General features: G+C 40.0%; 1 protein-coding gene across 2 annotated transcripts in view; it reads left to right on the top strand.

Annotated features, from left to right (window-relative positions):
• Positions 1–23,540, top strand: part of Stau2 (staufen double-stranded RNA binding protein 2) — a 236,411-nt gene that overhangs the window by 20,949 nt on the left and 191,922 nt on the right. For both annotated transcript variants that reach the window (XM_032906953.1, XM_032906946.1), the window contains exons 3-4: positions 8,513–8,643; positions 21,987–22,146. In XM_032906953.1, the coding sequence (XP_032762844.1) occupies positions 8,530–8,643; positions 21,987–22,146 (274 nt within the window). In that variant the 5' untranslated portion in view covers positions 8,513–8,529. The remainder of the gene's footprint in view (positions 1–8,512; positions 8,644–21,986; positions 22,147–23,540) is intronic.

Below are 23,540 nucleotides of genomic sequence, written 5' to 3'. Positions count from 1 at the left end.
GTGTGTGTGTGTCTGTGTGTGTCTGTGTTTGTGTGTGTGTGTGTCTGTGTGTGTCTGTGTCTGTGTCTGTGTCTGTGTCTGTGTGTTAGCACACACATGCCATGATGCATGTATGGAGGTCAGAGGAAAACTGGCAGGCGTCAGGAGTCAGGTCTTCTTTCGTGTGGGGTCCAGATCGTCAGACTCAGTGACAAGCCCAGTGTATACATTTTAAGTAGAGAGCCTTTGAACAGAAATATATAAGGCTCGTGTATTCATGAATGGAAGAAAACGTGGCCAGAGGGCTGCAGGAGAATCACCTCTTCCCTTGGAGCAGCGGTTCTGTGTTCACTAGTCTCTTGGCAGGAACGTAGATCGGTCACACACTAGCTGTCTATCATTTTCATGAATTGCCAGACAGCTTTCTTGATGTTCACCAAATCTGTAGATTTGACATAATGATATTCCAGTTTTTATATACCTCGTTGTTGGAATAGGCAAAATCATTAAAACTTTATTTAAGGATTCAATAACGTCGACAGCCAAGATAACAGAGTAAATGAATAACCTAAGAGGCCAATTCTCCATGATCCAAGAACTATAAATAAAGCTCAGTGGAAAGAGTATTGCTATAAAAACAGACAAATTGATGGAACAGAGTACTTCTTTCAGAAATAAAGCCACTTATAGACAAAAGTCAGGAGTAGAGGAAGTAGAGCCACAAATGGTACTAAAACCTAAGATGGCTGTCAACTTAAATGTGATACCTCTTGAAGAAGAAAATGAGACCAGTTAGATGATAACGTCCTTGCCTTGTCAGCAAATCGTGACCCATGGACGGATGAATGGGTAAACCGTCGTTGTCAATGGATAGCCTGTTTGCCTGCTTTGTGGTACTTGCTGTTCAGATTATCACTGTGACTGTCTTATCTAAATCTCTCATGCAGTTCCTATGTGTGTTGCTGCCTTCATAGAGGTTGGTACAGTTGAATTTTAATCAACACTATGCCCCTAAATACCATTAACCTCTGTCTCAGCGACTTTTCTATTGCTGTGAAGAGACACCATGACCAAGGCAAATGGGTCCTATGGTTTCAGAGGGTTAGTTTATAGCCATCATGGCCAGGAAGCAAGGAGCTAAACAGTCATGGTGCTGGAGCCGAGGTCGAAAGCTCATATCTTACTGGCATGGTGGTGGTGGAGAGAAAGTGAGATTGGGCCTGGTGTGGCTTTGAAACCTTAAAGCCCAGCACCTCGGTGACACATTCACTCTAGTAAGGCCACCCATCCTGATCCTCCCCAGACAGTTCCACTAACTGGGGACTAAGCATGTAAACGTATCAGCCTTGGGTAGCCGTTCTCATTGAAACCACCACACACCCACTTCTCCATGTCCTTGCCCAGTACTTATGTGTAAATTTAAAAATCTCAACAATGATACATTGCAAGGAGCTAGAAGTAAGGACTTTCAGAATATTTTAACCATGAACAAGTGATAAACTTTGAGTAGTTAGATAGACTTAGCCTGGTTTAAACATTATACCGTGTGTAATTCACTCCCTTGTTATTTGCATTAAAAGATTTATATTTCTTCCTATCTTACTGACGTAGTACATTTTTCATGTTAGCTGTCAGTTTTTGCATAGTGGCTTTTAATTTTTTTTTTAGTCTAGAAAAATCTTTTGTGTTACAGGATTACAACAAATACGTAGTCAAAGTGTCTTTTGCATTTTAATTATTTTGGAATTTATGTTTTTGGTATGAACTTGCTGCTTTTTCTAGTGGATAGATGTAGTGGAGTTCAAAGCCTGAGCGGTCTAACGGTGGGCTCTGTGTGGACAGGTTAAGTGCCACGTCCACTTTGAGTGGAAAACTTCACGCTGTTAGCTCTGGACAGATAGCTGCGTTTTCCTTAGAGGATCAAAAGCTAGGAGAGGCAAAGTTCTTTCATCTTTGATTTTGTTTAATTTTGCTTTGTTTTTTGCCTTTTTTCCCCGTGCAATCTCTGATGAGTTCCCTCCAAGAGCAGAGATGAGAAAGACAGGAGTTGGGAAGGAGATGGGGAGGGGCTGTGTCCTTTATGACAAGGATGGGAATGAGTGTTGTGTGGAGGAAGCTGCTGGGACAGCAGTAGGTGTGCGGCCTCACTGGCAGCAGCTCTGACTTGCATATGTTTTGTAGGCGTCTGCTACTGTGAGCTCTGATGTAGGACATGTCTGGTGCTTTAGTGGGTTCTGGTTCAGTCTCTCTTTTTATTGCAGATCTCCCATCCACAGGCTGGACCTAGGCCTCCCCGCTCATATGCAGCAGATATGCAGCTTGACCTTTATGGGGGTCCTGAACAACTAGAGCAGGGGCTATCCCAAAGGCTGTTGGCTGTACATGGAATATGTTCTACTAGCTGGACTGCCTTGTCTCACCTCAGTGGGAAAAGAAGCCCCTAGCGTCTCAGTGGCTTAAAGTGCCAGGGTACGGGGACCCAGGGGAACCCCCACCTACTCAGAGAAGGGGAGGGGGGAAGGATTGTGGGAGGGGGTGACCTGGAGGGGGGCAGTGAGTGGGATGTAAACTGAATAAGTAACAAAAAGATTAAATTAAAAAATTAAATAAAAAATTTTTAACCTTTTATATGTATTTTATGTGTATTTTGTCTGTGCAGCATGTGTATGCAGTGTCAGTGGAGGCCAGAAGAGGGCATCAGATCCCCTGTGACTGAATTTGCAGCCAGTTGTGAGCCATCATGTGGGTGCTGGGAATTGAACCCTGGTCCTCTGGAATAGCAGCCAGTGCTTTTAACCACCAAGTCATCTCTGCAGCCCCCATTCATTTTTCATTCTGCTCATGATTCACTTGATTTGTTTCATGTACTGGTGTCAACACAGAGCCATGTGCAAGTGGACTATACCTCTAGCCTTTGTCCTTCTCTCTCCTCTTTGGAGGTGTAGCTAAGTCTGGACACAAACTTGTACTCCTCCAGCCCCATCTTCCCCATCCTCCCACAGGCTGAAATTACAGATGTATGGCTGTGTTTGCTTCCGTATGTCTCTGAAAAGCTTGAGCTGTCTTTTCCTTGTCTTCTGACCTTGATGACATCCTGTTTTCTTTAACTAATGTTATTACAATCCTTTAAAACCTCTTTTTCCACACCCCTGTGTGTCAGGCCTCTCTGTTACAGCCTTGTCACGGTGCCCACCACACTGATTTGTAGTGCTTGTTAATAGTATACTTGTGTCTCCTACTAGATATTGCTTTTGGAGACAGATTTCACCTGTATGTTGAAAACATATTTTTAGTTTGAATAGTCAAGACTCAGAAACCTTATAATATTTGTGCAGATATGTATATCTAAAAATACAGTGTATATTTGTATTTTTGTCTGAGATAGTTATTTTTGTAATATACAGATATTTTACAAATATTTTAATTCAGGTTTTATTCTAGTTGTATGCAAGTGAATTTCATATCAATTAAGGTAGAATATTCTATTATATAGAAAGGAGAAACTCAGTAAGTATAATTTATATGACAGTTGGGGATTTTTCTGTGGAAAGAGATGGAAGGTGTTCCAGTGACCCAAGGGGGAAAAGGGTAATGAGTATCAGAGGATGTTAAAGAATGTGTTTGTATGCATAAAATCAGTCTGTCCTGATAGAACATTTTGATTTAGAATGTGTGCATCTAGAAAGCCATAAAATTTCATAAAACTATTATCAATAGTTTTAATAAATAATAAGTAATTTGTACTTATTAATAATATATTATTGTTAATAGTGTCTTATAGATTATATATAACATCTACTGAGAAAAACCTTTTAGTAGATTTTCCTGTATGGAAAGGAAAATCTCATTACTTTTAAAGGCACATTAGATGCAGTGGCCCTCTGCAATGTCAGTCTTACACTGTGGAGTCTATCACTGTTAATCTTATTAAATGTAAAGGGGAGTATTACTCTTTCAGCCGCCCAGATCCATGAAGCACATTTCATCACATATTAGTGATAGTTTTCAAAGAGACACAATACAGGGGGTTGTGGTGCACAACTTCAGTCGCAGCATTCGGGAGGCAGAGGCGAGTGGATCCCTGTGAGCTCAAGGCCAGCCTGGTGTATGTAGTTCTAGATCTGCTGCTTTCATCAATAGGGTCTGACCTCCTTTTTCTGGGAGGCAACAGAGGGTTACAGAAGTAGCCTGTGCTGTTCTGAGGGTCTCTTGCACCCCTTTGACCAACAACTGGAAAAGAGGTTTCTATGTTTAGCATTGAGGCTTTTGGTGGGAGCTTTATCACCCCAAGTTGTGTAACCTTAATTAAATTGTATGTGTATATGTTATACATATTTTATTTAATTTTAAGAAACATAAAATGTTAAGAATCCCTGTGTCCCTATCATTAACATCCTTACATTTCATATATGTATATGTACAAGTGACTCTAACATCCTTATGTTATCTGTATAACACGAACACTAACATCCTTATGTTATATATATAATACTAACACTGGCATCATTAGGTTTTATATATAAAACACTAATACTGGCATCCTTATGTTATCTATGTAATTATCACTGGCATCCTTATGATATATATATATATATATATATATATATATATATATAACACTAACACTGGCATCCTTATGCGATATATATATATATCTCAGCATCCTTATGTTATATATATAAAACACTAACATCCTTATGTTTTATATATACACACACACTAGCATCCTTCTGTTATATATATAACACTGACATCCTTGTATATATAACACCCCTTTCACTAACATCCTTATTATACACACACACACACACACACACACACACGAGAAGGATGCTTGTGTGTGTGTGTGTGTGTGTGTGTTTGTGTGTGTGTATAAGGATGTTAGTGCACAGCTAAGATGTATCTAAGTTTGTCTGTCTTCCCTACCCGTTGCTGGGAATGACACCCAGAGGGTCTCAAGCCTGCTGTGCAGCTGGATTGCTGAGTTACAGCCTCCAAAAGTAAGGCTGTAACTCTTTACTGTTTAGTAGACTGCTTTGTTCGATCCCTTTGTAGCTACTTTTTCATACCTTTGGTATGATTTCAGAATCATTATTTAAGTTCTCTAGCTCTGTGAGGTTTCTAGTTAACTAATAAGTTTTCTGATTACCTGGAGGACAAGAGCGGAGTGGTAGCTTATGTCTGTAATCTCAGTCTCTTGGAGGCTGAAGTGGGAGACTTAGGGATTTAGGAGCAATTTGGGGGGTAAGTAGCAAGTTCCAGGCCATACATAATACATACATACATACATACATACATACATACATACATACATACATACATACATACATACAGGCTGTACATACTAACACCCTATCCTAAACAAAAACCCCAAATTGTGTAAAGTTGTATCAGAAACAGATAACTGACTGTTTTTAAAGTCACCATCTCTCAGCATGCTGGTTTTAGTTATGAAGCTTTATCAAACAGGTTCTTGCACCACACTCATCATAAACTGTTTTATTGGATTCATATTAATTTTATGAAGGAAAAATTCAAATAAATGAAATTAAAGGTTTATACTTTACTACTTGGTACTTCCTGAAAAGGATTTAGATCAAGTTTTATTATCAAACAAGGATTGCATAAATATAAATTATATTTAAAGATAATACAGCTAAACATTTTCATCTATAAAATGTTCACATTATGACAGGTATGCTTTTAATACTTTTTGCATTATTAATGTGAGTTCATAGTATTATAGAATGAAATGGATTAGGCAACATTTTACCACATCAATGATTTCTTACTTTTAATATTTGATTTCATCCATCTAGCTATCATTTTATTTATTTATGTATTTTGAGGCTTGCTATATAGTGCAGGTTGATCTTCCACTCGTGGTCCTGTTGTAGGTTCTTGAGTGTTGGGATTTCAGACATGCATTACCGTATCTGCCTGTTTCTGCTTTTTAAATATATCCAGTAAGCTGTCTGTTTCTTGTGCTTGGGACAGTTCATGTCATAGTAATGAGAACTAATATTGATTGTAGCATCAGATCATCAAATTTTCTGTAGTGGAATGAATGAATATAAAGTGCTTCTTTGCATGATTCATAGTGGATTACATAGAAGGTAGGTTTTCCTAAACCTCTCCAGACTTTTATCTATTTTTGGTCTCTTTCAGAATAATGACTAGTTCTGTTTTAGTTCGCAGGACACTTAGGATGCTGAAGGCATCAGACCAGCTGTACCACCAGTGGCTGTACTGACTCAGTCTCTTTACTTCAGTTCATCGTTGTTGCTTGTGCTCTACTGAGAATCTGTGTAGCTTTCTCGAAAAACCATTTCTTAAGCCTGGTGTTCATAATCAGAGAATTGTGCCATATTTATTTTCCTGTTAAGAACTTTACAAATTTAAATGAATTTTGTTTTATATAGTAAACCATACTGTAAGTTTGTACATGAGGTTCCTGAGTTGCTTTTTTTCTTTTAAGTATTCTCCATACATTATTACTGCCTTAGCAGAAACTAATGCACTTACATGTCTTATGCTTAGATCCTAAATATTTTCGGCCTTGATTAATGGGAGATTAAATAGAAACTAAAAAAGTTAAATGTGTCTATAAATGAGATAAAGGAAAACATAGGATAAAATAATTTACTCCAGTATTTAGAAAGTACTCTAAAACTCAGTACCTCAAGTCTACTGTAGCAGACCATAGCATGCATTTAAACTTAACCTTACAGTGTCTTATGAGTGAAGCAGATCCTTCCTCTTTCATTCTTCTATTTACATTTATTATTTTTTATTGTGACAGGGTCTCCCTGTGTTGCTCAGACTGGTTCTGAAGTCCTCAGCTTAAGACATGCTCCTGCCTCAGTCCTCTGAGCAGCCAGGATGAGGGCACATGCAGCCGAGCATCCAGGTAGAACCTACTCAGGCTTTCACCTCACAGAGCAGCAGAGGGTTAATGACCCTCATGACTTAGGAAAGAATTTCTTAAGACATAAAAAGCATAAACCTTAGTAGAAAAACATTGATAGCAGTTACATACAAAATAATCCATAAAACCCAACAGAGACCCTTCACAGTGAGCCATAACAAAATGGCTAACTTTACTAGTAACTTAGGACTGCAGAAAAAGTTCAGACATTGGTGGGATATCGTTAGGTAAGCATCAATGTAAATGAAGTTAAGATATGAGACTTTATTTCACATTTTCAAGTTTGAAGCATTGTAAGGCTGTTTGGCACGGTCATTCTGAGAGCCACTTGGCTTTTAAGAGAGTGAAGAAGTCAGCTCCTAAATGTCTCAGTATGGGGTGGATGAAAAGCTACCACTGCAGTAGTGCCGGGGAAAGTCTGTATCAGTTAAAATGCCACACAGAAGTCAGTGTCAGTCAAAATCCCAACATCCTAGGGAGACAGTGTCTGAGAAAACTCAAGTCTTAATGCTGTAAATGTGAGTTGAAAGCCCGATACAGCAAGACTACTTCTTTATGACTACATATACAAATACAAATATATTTTACACGCTTCTCTAAAAGGGTATATTCTAAATTCATCTTGGTAATTTTCGTAAAAGAGTAAAGGAGCTTTGTGAAAACGGAGCACAGTTTGCTTCTTTTTAAAGAAAACATTCATAAATACAAAACAACGCTCAAAGCAAATGTAGAAAACGCCAACAGCTTTGATGCTGGGCACTGATGGAAGCATTTCATTTTTCCTCTTTTTACCTCTTTTTTTTTTTTGTTTTGAGACAGGGTCTTACGATGGAGTAGCTTAAAATCCTGCTTTTCTACAGAAGTAGAAAAAGGCTGCTAATTGTTCCACTTGCTGCTTTTAAAATTTTCCTAAAAAATTAGAAGAAAACATTTAATTTGCTGAGGGTTACGGAAATATTATATATTTATTATATAAATATTAAATATTTACCCTTAGGACTTTATCCTCAAGTTTGGAACCTGTTCTGTGCCAAAGCGAAAGGAAACATATTGATTGATAAGGTGTTCAGAAATTGGGCGAGGGATAGTGTTCAGTTGGTAGAGGGTTTGCCCGTCATGTAGGAAGCCCTGCATTTGATCCCTACATGCGACTGGATGCGGTGCTTATACCTACAATCCCAGCACAGGTCATCCTTGTCTACAAAGTAAGTTTGAGTTTGAAACTATCCAGGGACACATGAGACTCTACCTTACCAAATAAAAAGACGATTTACTAAGACTTAAGAAACTTAACTGATAACAGTAAAAGTCTGTTGAGAGAAAAGGGAAACATAATAGAAATTAAAAGCTATTTATAATTAAGTATGGTGGTGGTGTTATATGTATATAGAGAATAACTTAGCTAAGAAAAAGGTATCTTTGTTTATTGTTCAAGATTTGCTTCATTCTATTGCACGTGGTAGAAGACATATAAGAATTTAAATAGAAATTTATGAAAATAATTTAGCTGTATGATCTAACTTTAGTCTAAAAAGCCAAACCTAGTTTTTCTTCCACTTTTAAAAGTCATTCTTGACAAAAACTTTACAGCCTTTTTATTTGCAGCTTTTCTCCACGATAAAATGGCAAATCCCAAAGAGAAAACTCCAATGTGTCTGGTAAATGAGTTAGCCCGTTTCCATAGCATCCAACCCCAGTATAAACTTCTGAATGAAAGCGGGCCTGCTCATTCGAAGGTAAGGTTACAAAGAGAGGCGGTGATCGTGCTGCTCAAACTGTCAGACTTAATTTGTCAGGTTTCGTTATGCTTTGCTTGGGGGGGGGGTGGTGGTGGTAAACGGCCTGGAGACCTCTAAGTCAAGCAGTCTTGTGTGTGTTACGTTTTGTAGAGCTTTCAGATACAGTACCTCCTAAGAAGACCCTGAAGCCGTATGACTGTCACAGTTTGTGGTTGAAGGATCTCAGTTATAGGAACGTTAAGTGTCTAGCCTAGGAGATTATAAATGCCAGCAGTGGTGTTCTTCCCAGTAAGTCAGAGCTGGTAGAACTAGGATGGCCAGAGCAGGTATTACAGTGGTTCAATGTGATGTTTAATTTTAAGATCTTTATAAAAGAACCTGTAAGTTGTTTATCATTGTTATCTGTGTATTTATTTGCAATGTTCTTTTGGAAACAAAGGCAGTTTTTATTTATAGCTACATATACATATATTTTACATACATTTCCTTGATACGTGTGTGTGTGTGTGTGTCTGTGTGTGTGTGTGCATGTGCATGTATACATACAGATAGACATAGATATTAATTACAAGGAAATTAGTACATCTATGTTTGAGCTCTGTTCATCTCTTGGAAAACATTTCAGTTGTGCATGGTTTTCCCTGGCACATTTTAAGTTGGGTATTATGAAAGTCCTGGACTTTTGTACACAATATGTAAACAGTTGGTTCTGTGAGAGTAGTCAGTCTATAAAGCAGGTGGCATTTGGGATATTTGGATGTTTTCTGTCTTGTACAAAGCAAGGAAAATAGGTGAAGCTGTGGCCTGTTAGGTTTGTTTGTTGTTAGCTTTTCTGGAGTCATTCTGGGCAGTATCCATGCCGCCTCTTGCTTGTAGCAGAGAAGGCAGTTGTGACCTTGTTCTAGCTGCCTCTCCATGGGGCCTGGCTCTTTTCCACCCGTTTTGTTCTTAACTGTGTCAGACTGTTTACATTCAACTACCTTATGGGATTTTCACATCTCTGCTTTCTCAAAAGTGACTAGTAAAGTCCTCCTGCCTTAATCCTCCCCTCCCCCCCTTTTTAATGGCCATCCCTCCATCTTTATTTTCTGTGCCCTTTGCTCCTCCTCTTCCTTCTCTGTCAGGAATGTCTCCTTCCAGTGTATTGTTCCCATCAGCGTGCAGGCATGCTGTTAGCTTTTCTGTCTTAAAAGCAATTTGACAGGATGCCTTCCTTAGTTCCTGTGGTCACCTCTGTCCTGTATAGATTCGTGCAGGAGAGATCCATACGCCTGCTTCTAGTTCCTCCATAGTCAGTGTTGTTCCTCCCACCCCATGGATTTTCCAGTGGACGCCAAGCAGCACCTCTAGTGGTGAACGCTGCCTTGGTTGTCAGGCCTGTGTTCCAGACCTGCTGGCACACCCTCCTTGGTGAGGAGATACCCTTTCTTCCGCTTTATCTTGTGTGCCGCGGGCCATGTGTGTATGTTTTTAAGACTTTTTATTTATTTATTTTGGTTGAGATGTCCCGCTGCACTCCCGGCTGACTGCAGGCTCTGTCCTCACTTTCCTAAGGCAGGATTTCATGCTTACACTACCTCCCTGCTCATGAGCGATGTTTTAAGTTCATTTTGATTTTAATTTTCCTTATCCCCTAGAGCTTTTCAGTTTGTAGGGCCCTGTTCAGACCTTGTGTCTTCTGACTACATCCATGCCATGTAGCCATGGCTGACATAAACATGCTGTCTATTAGCTTTCTGACTTGTGTCTTCAGCTCAGACTGCCTGGTGCCTGATTGCCTGTTCATTATCTCCCAATGGCTCTAGAATGTTCACACTAAAAGCATCAAAATGGATTCCTGGTTTTGGTCACGTGTTTCTCCTTTATCTTTTCAGTAGTGTTTTCTACTTTCAGACATTTTATTGTTTTTTCTTTTCTAGTAAGAACCATCCCTGAGGGCAGTATTCAGTATTTGTTAGATGAGTAAATGCATAAACATCTCATGAATAGTTTATTCAGTTCTTGGTGTACATACACGTGAGCTAGCTTTTCTTCACAGACGAGAGTGGACGTGGGGTCACGATGGTTTTTCACTGTAAAAGTGGAAGGAGTGGACAAGTGTAAAGTATTGCCTAGAAAACTGGGATCTCATTATCCCCGACACAGATTTTAACATAACAAGCAAGTGGACTGGGGTTGTAGCTGGCTAGTACATGCAAGGGTCTAACATCAGTGTTCAGTACTACAAGAAGTACTACAAAACAGAACAAAAAAATAATAAGGAAAAATTACTTAAGCAATCTTGTTGCTTAGTTCTTCTAAGTCTATTAATGGAAGACAAATTAAGAAAGAAAATTTTTGTTAATTTTACTATTGATCTTTTTCTAACATTTAAAAATTTTTAAATGTACATTAATATATATCTGTTAATCCTTTTACTTGGAGTTACAAGTTTACTAATTCTGCTTCATTAATGGTTTACCTTGGGCACATTAAATCATTTCTTCTCTTTTCCCTTTCATTGCTCCTTTTTCTCTCCTCTTTTCCTGGATAGCCTAGGCTGTCCTGGGCCCTGTCTGTGGTCCTCCTGTCTCAGCACCTGTGTTAGCCCGCCAGCCAGCCAGCCAGGCAGTTAAACCAAACAAGTGCTTTAGGACTTTGCAGTAGGATGTTTGTTATTTGAATGTAGTTCACTATTTAAAATTTTTGTTTATTCTTCTCTCATATAATACATCCCATAGCTTCCCCTCCTGCCACTCCTCCCATTTGCTACCCTCTACTCTCCCATGTCCCCCAGGATCATTCCACACCTCTCGCCTATCTCCTAGCAGAAAAGAACAGGTCTCCCAGGGACAGGAACCAAACATGTCACAAGATAAAATAAAACCAGGTACAAACACTTTAAGGCTGAGTAGGGTAACCCAGTTGGAGGAAGAGTCCCAAAAGCAGATTCATGTATCTGGTTTTATGGTGACGTCTTTAATTTACTTGGACTTGAGTGTTGTTCAGGGTGACAAATCTGGATCTATTTGTATTCTTCTACATGCAAAAATCCAGTTAGTCTAGCACCCTTTGTTGAAGATGCTTACTTACCCCATTGTGTATTTTTGTTTCCTTTATAAAACATTCAGGTGCCCATAGGTGTATGGATTTCTGTGTGGGTCTTTGTTCTTATTCCATTGGTCAACATGTTTGCTTTTATGCCAATACCATGCGGGTTCTTATGACAGCTTGAAATCTGGAATGGTGATACCTCAGGACGTTCTATTATTGTTTAGGGTTGTTTTTAGCTATCTTGGGCTTTTTGTTTTTCCCTATAAAATTGAGTATTGTCCATTCAAGGTTTGTGAAGAACTTTGTTGGAATTTTGATGGGACTTGCATTGAATCTATAGATTGCTTTTGATAGGACAGCCATTTTTACTATGTTAATCCTACCGATCTGTGAACATAGGAGATCTTTCCATCTTCTGATGTCTTTTCCACTTTCTTTCTTCAAATCCTTGAAGTTTTGGTCATATAGATCTTTTACTTGTTTGATTAGAGTTACCCCAAGGTATTTTGTTTTATTCGTGGCTATTACGAAGGGTGTTGTTTCCCTGATTTCTGTCTCAGCTCATTTGTCGTTTGTATTTTGTTTTTTCTTGTTGAGTTACTCTTGTACTCCATCCCCTTGGAAGAAGGCGTTTATCTGTTGTAGGCGTTCCCTGGTGGAATTTTTGGGATCATTTAATATAAATTGTCATACATTTAAAAATAGCCATACTTTGACTTCTTCATTTCCAATTTATATCTCCTTGATCTCCTTCAGTTTTCTTATTTCTGGCTAGACCTTCAAGTACTATTTTTGAATAGATATGGAGAGAGTGGGTGGCTTTGTCTTGTCCCTGATTTTAGTGGAATTTCTTTTTTTTCCCTCCATTTAATTTGATGTTGGCTATCAGCTTGCCGTGTATCACCTTTATTTAGGTGTGTGTCTTATATTCATGATCTTTCCAGGACTTTTACCATAAAGGAGTGTTGGATTTTGTCAAAGGCTTTTTCAATATCTAATGAGATAATCATGTGGTTCTTTTTTCTTTTAGTTTGTTTATATGGTAGATTGCATTGATTGATTTTGTATGCTGAACCATTCCTGAATCTCTGCAGGATGTAGGTCTCTCTTTCTTTGTTGAATCTTTGTATGTTTTTGGTATCAGGGTGATTATGACTTCATAAATTGAATTTGGCAATGTTCCTTCTGTTTCTATTTTGTGGAATAATTTGAGGAATATTGATATTAGTTCTTCATTGAAAACCACAATGTCTTTTGTGGTTGTAAAACCATCTGGCCCTGGACTATTTTTGATTTGGAGACTTTTAATGACTGCTTATTTCCTTAGGGGTTACAGGTCTATTTAAATTGTTTATCTGATCTTGACTTAACTTTGATAAGTGATATCTACTGAAGATTATTCCTTTTAGATTTTCTAGTTTTGTGGTGTATAGGTTTTTAAAGTGTGATTTTTTGGATTTCCTCAGTGTGTGTTGTTATGTCCCACTTTTTGTTTCTGATTTTGTTAATTTGAGTATTTTGTCTCTGTCTTTTAGTTAGTTAGGATAAGGTTTTGTCTATATTGTTGATTTTTCTCAAAAAGAACCAACTCTTTTTTTTTTTTTTTTTTTTTTTTTTGGTTCTTTTTTCGGAGCTGGGGACGGAACAACCCAGGGCCTTGCGCTTCCTAGGCAAGCGCTCTACCACTGAGCTAAATCCCCAACCCCCCAACTCTTTGTTTTATTGATTCATTTTATTGTTCTCTTTGTTTCTGTTTTATTCAGCACTGAGTTTGATATTTTCCTGCTGTTTACTCCTTGGGTGTGCATTTTTCTTTGTGTTCTAGAGCTTTCAAGTGTGTTGTTAAGTTGCTAGTGTGAAATCTGTCTTTTTTTTTAATGTAAACACCTAGTACTATGAACATTTTGTCTTAGAAGGCTGAGTATGTTGGTCTCAAATATAAATTTTTTAATGAAATATTGACAAAATGTTTTTTAAAGCTTTGAAAGTTTTATTTCAAATATCTTGTTATTTATAGTCAGTATAGTATATAAACTCATGGTAGCTATGTAATCCACTGCCACCTTAGTTGAGGTCTTTGCCTGTAAACTCCTTCTCCTCTCATTGATATTCTCACTTTTCTTCCAGTCCCAGAATAGTAAATATCACAGAATTAGAGATATTCACTATCATACTTGAAGTTTAACACTTCCCTCCTCATATTTACCAATTAATCTTCTATCATCACTGCCTAGATCCCATGCCCCATAAGCTCTGACCTCTTCCATTCACGTCTTTATCTCACAAGCATCTGTGAGCACATTTACATGTCAACTCTGTTCAAATAAAAAGTTCAAGCTCACCCAGATGCATAAAGGCATGAATTAGCAGTGCATGATCTCTAGATCATGGCCATGATAGCATGCATAGAGCAGGACTTCTGGAAGACCAGTCAGTGCTCTTAACCACTGAGCCTTTGTTGTTGTAAAATTATAAAAAGGCCGTCTTTTACCCTGCTAGCTCTGGCCCTGCAGCGCCCCAAGATATCTGCTAGATATCCTGCCAGAAGCACACATTCCAACTCCGTGGTGGCCCAGTGTCTCTGCTGCCACACACTCTCCCAAACTCAGTTCTCCACAAGGAAGAACACACAACCCAATAACCTCTGATCCAATTAATAAGGTATAATTGCCCACCTAAACATACAAAGCCTGGTACACATCCACCCCTTAAGAACATTCATAACAACCTGTAAATACACAGAGTGGAATCTTAACCTCAGCCTCCATGCTCTCTCCGCGGCTTCTCTGCCTTCCTGTTCCAGTCTCCTCTTCTTCCCTCAAACTTTTCTCCCGCCCATCCTTCCTTCTCGTCCAATGACAGGCCTCGTTCTATCTTATACCTGCCTCACCTGTATGACATCATCCCACAAGCTTTCTCTTTAGCCTGGGAAGTATTTTTTTTTCTATAATTTCGTTGAAGATGTTAGCTGGCCCTTTGAGTTGGGAATCTAAACTCTCTTCTAAACCTATTATTCTTGGTTTGGTCTTTTCATTGTATCCTGGATTTCTTGAATGTTTTGAGTTAGGAGTTTTTTTTCTTTCTTTTTTCTTTCTTTTTTTTTTTTTTTTTTTTTTTTAGGTCCTGGTCAGTTTTGTTTAATTACTTTACCCGTTTTATTGTGTCTTCCTGTATTTCTTTAAGAGATTAGTTTCCTCTTTAAGGGCTTCTACCTGTTTACCTGTGTTCTCCTGTATTTCTTTAAGTGAGTTATTTATGTCCTTCTTAAGTTCCTCTGTCATGTTCATGAGATGGGATTTTAGATCTGAATCTTGCTTTTCTGGTGTGTTGAGGTATCCAGGGCTTGGTGTGGTGGGAGAACTGGGTTCTGATTGATGCCAAGTAGCCTCAGTTTCTCTTGCTTATGCTCCTGCGCTTGCCTTTCCCCATCTGGTTATCTGTGGTGCTAACTGCCCTTGCTGTCTCTAACTGGAGCCTGTCCCTCCTGTGATTCTGGTTGTTTCAGAACTCCTCAGGTCGGACCTGTGTTCCTGAGGTCGTGTTCTGTCAGAGCTCCCGGAGGCAACCTTCCTCTGGCTGTTGCAGGAGTGGGCGGAGCCAGGTCCCTGAGTCTGGACTGGGGACGGGTGAAAGCTGGAAGGAACCCGCGCCTCTGGGTGGGTGTGGTTCGTGTTTCCCTGGTCTTTCAGTCTGTCTTGTTTGGAAGTTGTTAAGATTCTGCACATGGTGTCTGGATCAGAGCTCCATGATGGAAGCAGCTTAGCAAAGAGAACATTTAAAGGAGGGCGGAGTCTGCGGTCATGATGGTGGATGTCATAGCAGCAGGCAGCTGGAGCATTGGCGTTGTCGCCGAGAACTCACATCTGGTCCACAGGAAATATGCAGAGAGAAAGAGCTCACGGGATGACACGAGCTCTCAGAAGTTCAGAGCCCACCGGCAGTGGCCGTCCTCCTCCCGTAAAGCCTGAACAGTCCCACCACATGGGGAACAAGTATGGGGGGCCGGTTCATTCAAACCACCACATTCCATTCCTTGGCCCCCTAGATTTATAGCCATATCACAATGCAAAATGTATTTAATCAAAACCAGAAAGTCTTTATAGTGTGTCAAAGTCTTCTAATTGAAACTCTCTGTAAAAACAAAAATCAGTTGCATGCTTTCTACATACATTGGCACAGGATTTACAGTACAATTTCAGAAGGGAGGAATGGGGCAGAGTGAAGAAATACTGGACCAAGGCAAAACTGAAACAGCAGGAAAGACTCCAAATCCCGACGCTCTGTCTGCCACCAGAGGGCTTTTCAGGCCTCTCAGTCTTTACAGCTTTGGTGATGTCATTTCTCTCTCTTGGGCTGGTTCCACTTCCTGTTAGCATCTTACCTTGGCAGGTGTCAGCTTGGATACCAACATCTTGGAGTCTCTAATGTGTCCAAGCTTCACTTTCACAGCTTCACTGAGCCTGCAGGGACTCCTCCGCTACACCCCTGGTCTCTGCAGCTTTCTTTAACCTCAGAGGGGGGCTGCACTGTCCTTGTTCACTCTATGTTCACTCCAAAGCCAGAGCCACGTGGCTGACACTCAAGCCTGCTGCCTGCTTGGGATGAAACTGGCTACCTCCTTCAATTATATCTGTGTAAGTTTTGATTTACTTTTGTTCTTTAGTAATAGATAGTTCTGTAGGCCTTTTTACACACTGCAGGATTAGCTGGGTGGCTTCTCCCTGAGGGCACTGCTCCATTTATTCCATTTATTTCCTTATTTCTTCTAGCACAAACCAAGGTGTTGTCAACATTAAGTTTCTTGGTGCTCTTTTTCACCTTAAACTGTACATTTTGTATTTCTGTTTTTTCTGCCTGCTCTATTTTTATTGTAGATTTGTATGAGTGATTACTAATAACCAAGCAACAGAATTGAGACTACACTGTCTTAAAATCTCTGCTATCAATGAAATTAGTCTAGAACTCGTCAGTTTCACCTCAGGCAGATTGTTAGACAAGGATAAAAAAGTAGATGTGTTCTTTGGCAAAATATCATAAGATGGTTTCTAGCTTAGCTCTTATATTGCTCCTCTAAAAGCTCTTGGGCTGGTCCTCCACTGTCCACACTGCTCTCAGCACCGTTAGACAATGGTGCTTGCTCCTTTAAGGATGGGCCATTAAGCACCACTTACAACGTTCAACCTCTTTCCTTGTTTTCTACATTCTTCCAAATAACCCAGCATGGTCATAGCTGTGCGGCTTCCGGTGCCACTTTTGTCTTAGTGACATTTCTGTTGTGGCAGCAAAATACCATGACCAAGGCAACTTATAAAAGAAAGCATTTACGGACTGGAGAGATGGCTCAGTGGTTAAGAGCACTGACTACTCTTCCAGAGGTCCTGAGTTCAAATCCCAGCAACCACATGGTGGCTCACAACCATCTGTAATGGGATCTGATGCCTTCTTCTGGTGTGTCTGAAGACAGCAACAGTGTATGCATATATATGCATATATATATATATGAATGAAATAAGTTAATCTTAAAAAAGAAGAAAGCATTATTTTGGGGGCTCAGGGTCTCACAGGTTGTAGGTCTAAGATGACCATTGTGAGGAGCATGGCAGCAGGCAGGCTCTGGAGCAGTAGGTCAGAGTTTAGGCTAACTGGGAATGGCCTGGGCTTTTGAAACCTCAAAGCCCACCTCCAGTGACACACTTGCTCCAACAAGGCCATATTTCCCAATCCTTCCCAAACTGTTCTGCCACCTGGAGACCAGCCATTCAAATTTGTGAGCCTATGGGGTATTCTCATTGAAACACCACATATATTTTGTATCTTTCAGCAAAGTCACATTTCTAGTCAGTTTCTCAAATGATTTTTGTTTCCTTTTCTAGCGCGTGTTTAGTAAGTTTTCCAAACTATTTTTGTTCAGCCTGCATTAACAGTGTACCATTGACTAGATTGAGATTGGTTAAGATAAATCCATTTCTCATAGTTCTACAGTCTGGGAAGTAATTTGATTTGGGTACTACTAATTAATTTACTGATCAAGGCCTCTTTCTGGCATAAAGATGCTGCTTTCCTACCATAGCCTCACAAGTTCAGACTCTGTCGTGGAGACCACCCCTCTGTGACTTTATCTGCCTCCCAGAATCCTCCTGCTACTATCATGTCTAGTATTAGGGTTCCGATATAAGAGTGAGAGGGGGAACACAAGTACTCAGTCCACAGGGAACTTGTGTGTGCTTTCCAAAGTCTGCCTTTCCTTGTTTCCATGGATACCCTGACATGGCCGATTTCCTGGATAACTGGGTCTGTAGGGAAAGATAAAGCAGCTGACGAGAGCTCACACTGGAACTACTGGGAGAGTAATGGAAGGAGAACTCTGGAGCACGACTGGGTGAGGACTGAGTGGAAAGTGAAAGTGTCAGTTGACTCCTCTGGAGTTTGTAGAGATGCTCACAGGGTGCTTATGGCTATTAGGAGAGTTCTTGAAGACAGAATTTCACGGTCTTTAAACTTACTTATATTTCTGCCATAATTTTTGTTAAATACCAACATTTTGGAAAAAGAACAAATCAACAATGAATTTTTTGAGTCAGGTTGAAAGTAATAAGGATGTTTTAAGTATAAAATTTAAATTTAAATTTATTTTTAATTTATGTGTATCAGTGTTTTGGCTGCATAAATGAAAGTATTCTATATGCATGCCTGGTGCCCTTGGAGGTCAGACGATGTCAGATCTTTTTTGTAAAAGGGTGTCTGTAGCTCTGGTTTTCTGGAACCTACTCTGTAGGTCAGGCTGGCTTCAAATTTACAGAGATCGGTTGCCTCTGCCAGCTGAGTGCTGGGGTCAGAGGTGTGCGCCCCCACGTCAGTCATGTGGGTTCTCAATGACTGCTCTCCAGCTCTATTTTTAAAAACAGAAGCCACAGAATACTGAAGAGCGGCCTTCATGCATGCCATAGTGCTGTATTTCTTGCTTCCTCAAAATACACCTTTGCTTTTTCCTTAGAGGTTTGAAAATACATTTCAGTTATAATTTTGTATACTTGAATACTTAGATGTATCTGTCTTTTAAGGTATTCTTTTATTATACCTGCAGTGCTGCCATAATTTATCCTATTTAATGTAGTCTTTATTAGTCTGCTTGAAGCTACTGTAAATGAAAGCCAGAGACTGGGTAATTTATACAGAAATTTATATGACTGGAGCTAGGGAAGTCTCAGATCAAGAGAGCGTGGAGCGAGAACCTTCTTTCTCATCATTCCGTGGTCAGAGCCAGGTGGACATGAGCGTGCAGAGCAGGAGGCCACTTGTTCTTATAACAGACCTGCTGTCTGTAAGGACTACTCTGCCAGCAGGAGCGCTTCTGGGAGGCGGTCTACACTGCTTATGACCGGATCTTCTCTTAAGGCCATCACATAAGCTGTTGGGGATTAGTTTGAGCCTTAGCCCAGTCCTTGGGCAAATTTCTCCAGTGGCTGTGTAAATGCTTTTTATTTCTTTTGAAATTTCACCACGAGTCTAATTAAGGATCTTATGGTGTATCTTATCACATCTCCCTGTGTCCTATAATGTCTGTAATATACAATGTTCTTGCGTTCTTTTTTTCATGACTGACCTTTTGAAGTCCCATAATTAAGACTTGTCACTTTCCCACGCGATCAGATGCAGGTTAGGATACTTTCCAGCATGAGTGGTTGTGTGTTAAGATATTTTGGCCAAGCATAGACTACAGTTGTTGATGTGTGCTTTTCACTGAGTTTTATCTAGTTTTATATATGATGTTGGGTGGTGTTAGTGTTGATCACACTCGCTTTTATCAGTTATTAAGGTATTTTCTAGGTTGGACGGCTCAGTGGTTAAGAGCATGGCTGTTCTTGCAGAGGACCAGGGTCAGTTGCACCCACATAGTGATTTCCAGACATCGATATCTTCACTTTCAGAGGACCTGACACTGGCTTCTGATATCTGCAGGCATCTACAAAACACCCATGTAAACAAAATACATTAGAAAAGATAATTTTCTAAGAGATCAGTTTGCTACAGAGATATATTTTTAAATTAATAAATTGTTTTCAATTATTACTACAAAGTAGTAAGTAGTCTGTATTTATTGTGTAACTTGATCTGAAAACTTAAAGATAAGAGGTAATATTATGTACTCAGTGGAAGTATGTGGGTCAGATGTGGGGTGCAGAAGGGGGAGTTGCATGAGACATGGGAATGGACATGCAGACCTTCTATGCCACAGTAAAAATGGTGACAGTTGAAGCATGGGTAAGATGATGTGGTTAGCTTTTAGTTTTAGATAGTTTCTTTTTTCTTTTTTCTTTTTTTTTTTTCGGAGCTGAGGACCGAAGCCAGGGCCTTGCGCTTGGTAGGCAAGCGCTCTACCACTGAGCTAAATCCCCAACCCCAGATAGTTTCATTTTTTTATTTTAAACTTAGTTTTAGAAACTCTGTGTGTGTGTGTGTATGTGTGTGTGTGTGTGTGTGTGTGTGTGTGTGTGTGTTGGGTGTGCATGTGCACTGTGTATATATGTGTGTGTGTGTGTGTGTGTGTGTTGGGTGTGCATGTGCACTGTATATATGTGTGTGTGTGTGTGTGTGTGTGTGTGTGTGTGTGTGTGTGTGTGTGTTGGGTGTGCATGTGCACTGTGTATATATGTGTCCAGTAGAGATCAGAGGCTCACGATGGTTGTCTTTCTCTATTGCTCTCCACTTTACTTTGTGAGACATGTTCTCTCACTGAATCTGGAGCTCACTGATGGGGCAAGACTGTCTGGCCAGCAAGCCCCATGTTTGTGGATACTGTGCACTGACTCATGTTCTTACACTCACATGGCAAAGCCTTTACAGAGTGAGCTGTTACCTCCCTGCCTCACGTTTTGATTTTGATTTTGAGGTAGTGTTTCACTGCCACTCGGGCTGGACTTGAATGGCAGGCAGCCTTTTGTGTCTGTCTGTGTTTGCTTTCTGAGTGCTGGGCTTATAGGTGTGTATGGATCTCCTGCAGAAAGACAGAGTATTAGTTACTTGTCTGTTGCCAGGATGGAATACTGTAATCAAGAAGACTTTATTTTGGGCTTATGATTCCAGAGAAAGAACAGTCCATGATGGTGGGGTAGATTAGCAGGCTGCAGGCAGCTGGAGCGGCAGCTGAGAGCTCACATCTCAAACCACAAACACTTCTGAGGGAGCCAACACTTTAGAAACCTCAGAGCTGTCTCCAGTGATGTGCTTCTAGCTTGACGACATCCAATCCTTCCCAAACAGTTCCACCAACTGGGAGCACACATACGCAGTCTGTGTTTGAGGAGGCCATTTTCTTTCCAAGCAGACAGTAGTTTAGCAGCAGCTTAGGCTGTCACAGCTGAGTGAGGCTTGGTGAGAGGGCAGGCCCAGAGCAGCGCTCTAGAAAGGTGAGGAGATCTGAGGAATGTTTGTGGGGTTATCCTGGATAGACCTGTGTGCCGGCACATTGTGAGAACTGACTGGCGTTCAAGACACTGAATGTGTGAAGGAGTAAGGGCCATGGCTGCTTGCCTTCTGTTAGTTTCTCTTATTTGTTGTATCTATTACGTTTCCAAGGACTGTTTGAACAACATTAGCAATGTGATTCTATTTTGGAAAAGAGTTTTCGATAGTCTAGTCCATTTAAAATGTTTTTAGAGCTGCTGCTATGTCTTTACATAAGATCAGACAGTTTGATACAATCTAAGATTCTTTCATAGGTAGAATATGATTTTTTGTTGTTGCAAATGATTTCTAATATACTTCTAGTGCAATTTTGGTTCTATAGTGTATGTGTTTTCTCAGACTACCAGTTCTATGGTGTGTGTGTGGGGGGTGTGTGTGCATGTGTGTGGTATGTGTGTGTGTGTGTGTGTGCGTGCGTGTGTGTGTGGTGTATGTCTGTGTGGTGTATGTGTGTGTGTGTGGTGTGCATGTGTGTGTGTGTGTGAGTGTGTATGCGTGTGTGTGGTGTGTATGGTATGTGAGGTGTGTGTGTGTGTGTGTGTGCGTGTGTGTGTGTGTGCGGTGTGTGTGTGTGTGTTGCAGGTGTGTGCGTGTGTGTGTGGTGTGTGTGTGTGTGTGTGTGGTGTGTTTGTGTGTGGTGTATGTGTGTGTGTGTGTGTGGTGTGCGTGTGTGTGCATGTGGGGGTGTGTGTATGTGTGTGTGTGTGTGTGTGTGTGTGTGTGTGCGTGTGTGTGTGTGTGTGTGTGTGTGTGTGTGTGTGTGTGTGTGTGTGTCTTCTCAGACCATCAGATTTGGTACCTGAAAAATTTTATGTTTTCTCTGTCTATCTGATTTTTCCAAGATGTTTTCGGTACAGCTGAGTCTGGGCGAGCAGACATGGGAATCCGAAGGGAGCAGTATAAAGAAGGCCCAACAGGCTGTTGCAAATAAAGCTTTGACTGCATCTACGCTTCCCAAACCCGTTCAGAAACCACCCAAAAGTAATGTCAACAATAACCCAGGTATGGTGTTAATTTCTTTCCTTCTTTGTATTGTGAGCTGATGTGTTACTCTTCTTTGTGTGCTGCATTTGTATAGTAGGAGAGTACAAAGTTAATAGTACACACACACACACACACACACACATACACACACACACACACATTAAGATAACAGCAAAGAGAATTATATTTGTTTTTAAAGTTCCCCTGAGTAGACACTGTAAAAATCTATTCCTTTGAATGTTGACTAGAGCAGAGGTGGGTGAGAATGCATGAAAGGTGTTTCTTCTAAAGTAAAATTGTTTTTATCTTTTTAAAAGTTTGTACTTTTAAACTTTTAAGTGTAATTTTAATAATTAAGTTATTCTTTTTTAATGTAATGCAAAATTATTAAGCCATTTTATTAAATATTTTGCTTGTTGGTATAAAAATTGAAAACAGCTGATAATTTAGAACATTCATATGAAATTTGTTAAGAATTCTCCAAATCTGTAAAGCTGTCCATATACAAGATTCTTAAGTAAATGGCAGTACTAATTTTGAGCTCCTAAGAGCAGCTTCGAAAGCTGTTTGTTTGCGTCACTACCAACAGCATGCCGTGTCTAGTCAGTCATCTTTTGGGAAGAGGCACAGTGCATTAATTTATGATGTCAAGTTAATGACGTTTGTCTAAGTTCAGTTTCAGCCATGTGTCTGTGTACAACATAGCAATACAAACTCTTACCTCAGCATCAGTGCTAGTGCAGCTTTAGGCCTTTTCATAATGAAGTGAGGACCACACCAGCTAATGGTGACTCTACTCTGTTTAATTAGTCCCACATTGTCAGGAGGCTCAAGTCAGGGATACACTTCCTTCTTGACTGTCCTGTGCTTGATAGGTAGTCTGCTCTTTCAAGGCTCTCTTCCAGACTTCGGGCTTTCTGTAGGGACCCTCTGACTCTGTCTAGCTTGTTACATCATTCATTGAGGAACTTGTGTAAGTCCACAAGGAGTAGCTAAGAAGCCTAACCTGTTCAGTTAAGTTGGTAAAGATGACCTACGTTGGTGATTTATAAAAACTTAGTGATTGTATATAATGTACCAGTATGTATTAATCACTGCTGTTACAAGGTATATAGGTATATAGTCTCTTTATCTGTGAAGATCATACAGTGTTATACACAAATACATGGTTTAATGGTAGACAGAAAGTGTCACATGAACAATAGCAGCCTTTAATCTTAAAAGTAATGATCATATGGACTGAGGTAAGATGTAGACCTTGAATGGAGACTAGCTAGGTTCAGAGAAAAGGAAAGAACATTGTAGACTGAAGGAATCCTATAACGAAAATGGGTCCAGGAGCAAGAATCTGGTCAGTGGGTTTGGTGAAAAGAGTTTGTGTCTGGTGATGATTTTAGTGACCATCGGCTAGT

Source organism: Rattus rattus, chromosome 1 (assembly GCF_011064425.1).
Source record: "Rattus rattus isolate New Zealand chromosome 1, Rrattus_CSIRO_v1, whole genome shotgun sequence".
Classification (NCBI taxonomy): domain Eukaryota; kingdom Metazoa; phylum Chordata; class Mammalia; order Rodentia; family Muridae; genus Rattus; species Rattus rattus.
The sequence above is the reverse complement of the archived record's forward strand: the minus strand, read 5'-3'. Positions and strand labels throughout refer to the sequence as shown.